Source organism: Porites lutea, chromosome 8, assembly GCF_958299795.1.
Source record: "Porites lutea chromosome 8, jaPorLute2.1, whole genome shotgun sequence".
NCBI lineage: Eukaryota > Metazoa > Cnidaria > Anthozoa > Scleractinia > Poritidae > Porites > Porites lutea.
Window position 1 is genome coordinate 30,814,593 of NC_133208.1, and position 6,000 is coordinate 30,820,592.

General features: G+C 36.6%; 1 protein-coding gene across 1 annotated transcript; it reads right to left on the reverse strand.

Annotated features, from left to right (window-relative positions):
* Positions 1-1,017: 1,017 nt before the first annotated feature.
* Positions 1,018-5,677, reverse strand: LOC140945531 (uncharacterized). The gene is made up of 7 exons (XM_073394545.1): positions 5,305-5,677; positions 5,082-5,129; positions 4,241-4,452; positions 3,366-3,455; positions 2,759-3,095; positions 1,964-2,251; positions 1,018-1,370 (listed from the first exon to the last, which is right to left on the reverse strand). Exons 1-7 carry the CDS (start codon positions 5,675-5,677, stop codon positions 1,018-1,020), a joined length of 1,701 nt encoding a protein of 566 aa, XP_073250646.1.
* Positions 5,678-6,000: the final 323 nt, after the last annotated feature.

The following is a 6,000-nucleotide window of genomic DNA, read 5'->3' on the forward strand; positions in this document are numbered from 1 at the left end:
TGCACAAAATCAGGCACTTTGAACAAATTATTACATCAGGAATAAGTTTTTTTCGACGGTCGAGTATTCTTCAGGGTATTTGCTTTTTAATACGCGTGTTTGAATACAAGAAAATCAACAGCCTTGATTAGGGAAAAATTACATCATTGTCAAAAAGCCAGAACGTGATCAACTACGCGCTTCACCTCAATCATCGCCGAAAATAAACCACATACTCATCACTAGTCTCGTCATTTGCATACAATAAAAGTCGTCACGATTCTTATTCCCAGTTTCCACGGTCTCCATTACGAACGCCTGGGAGCACGACCTTTCTTTTGTGTCCTAAATACGAAGACGAAAAACGGCTTGCAGATTATGACTCTCGTGGTTACGCAACTTCGAGGAAAGACACGATAAGTTATTTGATTTCAAGTTGTTCACTGTAACCTTAATCTAAGGATGAGGAGCAGCAAAGTTGGGAACACCTATGATTATTGAGTTACCACAGAAAGCTTTTTATTTAGAAAAGCCAAGATCTTAGGAAGGACCCTAGACACCTACATGTAAGGCTAAGGGATACAGCTTTATGCTTCGGGTAGACATGGCCACCTGTAGGTGTGAGATTAGGAATAATAACGTTTATGATGATGTTGATGATGATGATGATGATGAAGATGATGATGATAATAATAATAATAATAATAATAATAATAATAATAATAATAATAATAATAATAATAATAATAATAATAATAATTGTGTAGGTTACGGCATGCGCCCTATACTACTCGTAATGTGGACAGCATTCTAAAGTTTTATACCGCCCGATAATAATAATATAACAATACACAAATCGGCAAGGCTTTTTTCTTATGCGCCAAGTGAAGATGATGAATTAACTGAAACAGGCTGATACTAGATTCAATTTTGACCCTCATGCAGTCAGTCAGTTACTCGTATAAATTACAGTTTCATCATTTATTACTTCTTTTTGAAAGATCACAAGGACGTCCAGTAATTAATCTCCGCCTCGGTTCAAGACCGAGTGTAATAACAATAATCAAGTTTTATATTTCTGCCGACTTCTCCATATGGAATGGATCCACCCTTTTCATTTCCCGAGAAAGACCAATCTTCTGTGTCCCACTTGAACCATTCGGAGTGCGCATGCATTCCTTGGACCTGTTGGCACTGATGACTATTGGATTTGAAAAGAACGAAGGGATGGTCTGTTGGAAGGATAATGGGATTCGTCGCAAAGCCGTCTGTGCGACAACAGTACTTGATCAGTGTGTTTTTCCCGTATTTTCCATCTGGCAAAGTACCTCGATAGTTGTTATTGTTGTCTGTATTTTCGTCATCCCAGCGAATAAAACCTTCATCGAAGCCTGGAAAACAAGAATATTTTCAAGCCCGTCATTTAGAGAACTCATTTCAGGCATCAGTTCTCCTAGTCGGCTATGTGTCCCTCAAAGAAGCAATTCTATTTTTCGTTATATTAATACTCGTGCCAATCAGAAATGGAAATAATTTGTTCATAAATATTCGTCTGAGTTAGTTTATTGATCAGTTTATCGATATGAACCATGGCTTCTTCGCTAACGCAGAGGTCATGGGTTCGAATGCCTGCTGATGCCCCGGATTTTTTTTACCCGTTTAATTTTCTATTGCGAGGATGCTCATATCATCATTTAGATTTGTACTCCCTCAGTTCAAATCATCTTCATTCTATAATTAAACTAATAGAGAGCTTAAGAATCACGTTTGTTTCATTTGACCAAGTTTCCTCTTTACTTGACATTCATTCTTTACTAAAACTACACGGAAATCAGTGGATTCACGCCAGTTTTATCCATAAGAATTGATTGTTCGGAACTGTTTTTCCCTGCTTGTATTCTATTTTGAGGGGTTCTCAACTTGAATCCACCTGACGTTTGCCGTTCAGTGCCTCTTAATCTCTCTAATAACCAAAACGGCTTACCTTCTTGGCAGTCTCCCTTCTTGAATATACAGTACTGTCCTGGTGCCCATTCCAGGTCATACTCGGTTCCACGCTGCTGAGTCTTCATGCAGAAGGTTTGTTCGTTAGTCCAGATGGATTTCTTTCCACCGAGGTGGTAACCCCCGGACCAGCTATTGCCAAGCTCCCCTTCCTGATAGCGGTACCCATGATGCCATCGAAATCCAGCCCCAACAGGACAACCACGGTAAGTCATCGGAAGCCCATACGTTCCCTGTGGCCAAGTTAAGGGAATTCTTACTTCCGGATCTATCACAAGAGAAAAGTTTATTTATTTATTTGTTTATTTCTTTCTTTCTTTATTTATTTATTTATTTATTTTACCTCGTTAACAGTTTTCATTAACCATAGCTTTCATAGGCCATAGCTCTTGGGAACTAAAATGGACTCTCTCGTATTTAAGAGGAAACTGTTGGTAGTTAAGTTTTAAGAGCGGTGTTAGAGATTATAGTGTCAATAGTTGGTATTCTAGATTCATTGCTTGGTGCCCGTTATATAGTTTAAACATACGGTCAAGTATTCTGTTAACAGAAGATCTTTGGACCAGAAATTTCGTGTTCTCTTAGGAGAAGTGTTTGAGAAAAAAAGATAATAAAAGTTTATTATTTTTTTTTATGAATTAGATATGGTTACCCACCATTTTTTAAACACCGAAGGCCAAAAATTTAAGGGGCAATGCATTGAGTTATTTTTAAGACAAGAACTATCGCTTATCTGAACACTCATTGAAACGCAAGGATTAGATGTTACACATACCAACTGGTTTCTTGACCCTCTTCACTCTAGGATAGTCTCTTAGAATTGTCTCTAGATTTTTTCGTCTAGAATTCAGTAAGGAATCCGTGTGCTGGCATGGCAACGCGGACCTAGCAGATGCGGAAGCAACGTAGAAACTCTTGCTCATGGCCTCGTAGATTGGAATCAGCCGCAAACCAATTGGCTCAGGCATGTCCATCCCTCCTGAGGTGAGAGTAATCTTGCTTTCCCCGAATTTTGTGTCCTCTGACATCTCTTCTCGGAATCTCTCCATGTTCACTGACAATGATGATGAAAAACCTTGAAAAGCACCTTCTGCAGATACTGATCCTTTAAGCTGGAGAAAAAAAAAACAAAAAAACAAAAAAAACAAAAAAAAAAACAGGGAGGAATTGAATAGTTTAATAATAATGAATTATCGGCTGTTTTTAGGGATCGCAGTTTATTTATCCGTAGGAAATCTAAAATGAGACTCGACTCTTTCTCCGCTTTGCCTCGGAGAACACAAAGTAAAAATGTATCTGCGGCGGCAGTATATTAAATCATACATTTTACAAGTGGGCGTGGAAACTATTCAATAAGTTTAAAAGGGGGGATTCACACTTACGTTATTCATGGCGTATTTTGTGAATTCTGTCCTACTGCTTTTAGAGCGCTCGATCGTTTTTTCACCCAACTCCACTTCAACTACAATATGCTAAAATAAAACGACATCCAAGAAAAAAACCCAATGCAGATTAAAGAGGTGAACAACCATGACTATTATATTTAAAAACATTCTTAAATGTTTTTTTTTTTTTTTGTAAAATGTTTGCCACTAAAATTAGTTATGTAAACGTTTCACCGTTTTTATCCAAGTATTCAAATTTTTTCTGCTCTGATTCTCATTATTTCTGTACTGCATACAATAAGAGATTTGAAAGAGTTTTTACCGACACCAGTGACTAAATTAATAAAATACTGGTACCGAATAAGAAATAATCCTGTATTTGGACCATTAAATCGAGGAATTTCAGAATGGATGTAATAAATTTTTCGCGGCAATTGATCTGAGTAAAGTGCAATTTTTGCCTGTGGTTACAAAATTGACTTGTGATGTGCGCTCCTTAAATTTTGAAATGACGCGTTTGTTAATAGGCCTTATACTACTACAATGCAATTTGATTGGCTTAGAGTAGTGGTATTTCAGCTTAATCTGAAATACCTACATGTGAAAATTTCAGACCTTTTGCGGTTATTAGTATAACCAAATAATAGCATGATTTGTTGGTGATATTTGGTATAAATACCACTTGTGATATTTCAAAATTGTCTCTAATTTCACTCGCCTAACGGCTCGTGGAATTACATATAACCATTTCGAAATATCACTCGTGGTATTTATGCCAAATATCACTACAAACCATGCTATTACCTATACAAATTGCAATCCATTCAGTTCAATAATCATCATTGAAAACATCCAAGTTATGTGCAACTTACGGTCCCCCATCTCTCAATGAACTGATAGTAGGTTCTTTCAGAATATTGGTCTGGAAGACCACAAACCGCGGCTGCAAAGTCTTCAGACACTGGGAACTTCTTTATCGGCGCTAAATCCAACTGATAGCGAGCGCGACCTCGGTTACACACACTTTTCTCTTCGTAAAACACATTATTGTACGTCGATGTCTCCTTAGTCATCTTTTCGAAATCTCATAAATCCAAGAAAGCAAGAGACATTATTACTAATATTAGCGTCTAGAAAGCAGTTCCCCTGATCCACACTGGCTCCATGTTCAACTAAGTATTGTGTGTTTGGTTACACTAAGAAGGCTTTTCTTTAGATTTTAGAACTGCAGTTGAATTAAAGAGAGGGTCGAATGATACAGCTACCAAATTTACACAGAAAAATATGCTTTATGCTTTATGCTCGCATTTCTTTGAGAAGTTTAGTGAAGCAAAAGCATTAAGCATTATTAGGGTATTTTAGGGAAATTTTTCCAGAAACCTATAATTTTTTGGCGCGAAAAAAATGAAATTAAGAAATATATATATTGAGATAGACTGGACACTTTGTGTATATTTAATGCCGATAACAAACCAAACTCAAATGTCACCATTATACAGCTGTTAAGAGTATCAATCTTTTGCTCTATGAAAACCATTAACTTGTATTCCTTAAATTACTAAACAACCCTCTGTCTAATAAGCATTATGAAGCATTTTTAATTGGTGACTTTTCGGGGGAGACCGAGCATTTAATTAGGAAAAAAAATGGAGCATTAATATGAAGTATTTTGGTGGGGAAACAATTAAAAATAACAGTAACAAGTCGACGTACTTGAACTCAGAGTGAAGGCAACATTCCATAGGTCTGATTCGTATCCACCTATGCAAAGAAATAAGCAACAACAAAAAATTATTTGATTTATCAAAAATTAGTGAATTTGTTCGAGACTAACTATAGTGCCTTGAGCATTTCAATTAAAAATTAAAAAATAATTATTAGTTAATCGTTATTTAGATTCAAAATCTAGATTTTAAAACTTATGGATAATTATTACCGTTAGCAGATACATCAACAGCCAGCTTTTTCTGATAACTCTTCGATCCGGAAATAACTTCTTTCTTTGTGGTAGTCACACAACTGGACCTCGGAGCGAAGCTAACCTGATCTGGTATCATGTACTGCTGGCCGACAGAAAGTTTATTGGTGTCATACGACAACTTGAACACCTTTCTAGTGAAGAGCAGTCCAGGGTCGATACCTCCATTTGACAAATCACCACCTTCGGGGTTTCCTTTCAAAAGGTTATAGCCCACACCTAAAAACTGAAGGCCTTTCGGGGGTTCCTGGCCATAGGCATTGCTCAAGTCTACAAGCGAAGCGAGCACACTTGCTTCAATGAACAACCAGATTGGAGCTGGTAGTGTCATCTCTAAATGTCTGTCTTGTTCTTGTTTAACATCCTGCGTAATAAGAGTAACTTACTTGATTACATAAATAGGACGACGTACAAGATTTAAAAATATTGCAATCAGTTTAAGCCCAAATAGATTTATTGCTAAGCGTATTGTGTTAAGGAAAAGGTAATTGGTCAGTACTTCTTTAAATGAAAACAACTTCAGTATTCTGAATATATTTTTTAGGATGTTGAGTATATCATTAAACACTAATAAACATAAACATTTCCCTTTCTTTTTTCTATTAGTCCTAGCCTTGAACTAGATTCACCAAATAAACGTTACCCTTTTCTCGA

What these genes read in the sequence shown, in the direction of transcription:
- LOC140945531 (XM_073394545.1), bottom strand. Translation starts at nt 5,677, where the DNA reads ATGACACTACCAGCTCCAATCTGGTTGTTCATTGAAGCAAGTGTGCTC. An exon ending in TGTTGATGTATCTGCTAACG is followed by an intron (nt 5,130 to 5,304) that starts GTAATAATTATC and finishes TTCTTTGCATAG; the next exon opens with GTGGATACGAATCAGACCTA. An exon ending in CAAAATACGCCATGAATAAC is followed by an intron (nt 3,096 to 3,365) that starts GTAAGTGTGAAT and finishes TTTTTTCTCCAG; the next exon opens with CTTAAAGGATCAGTATCTGC.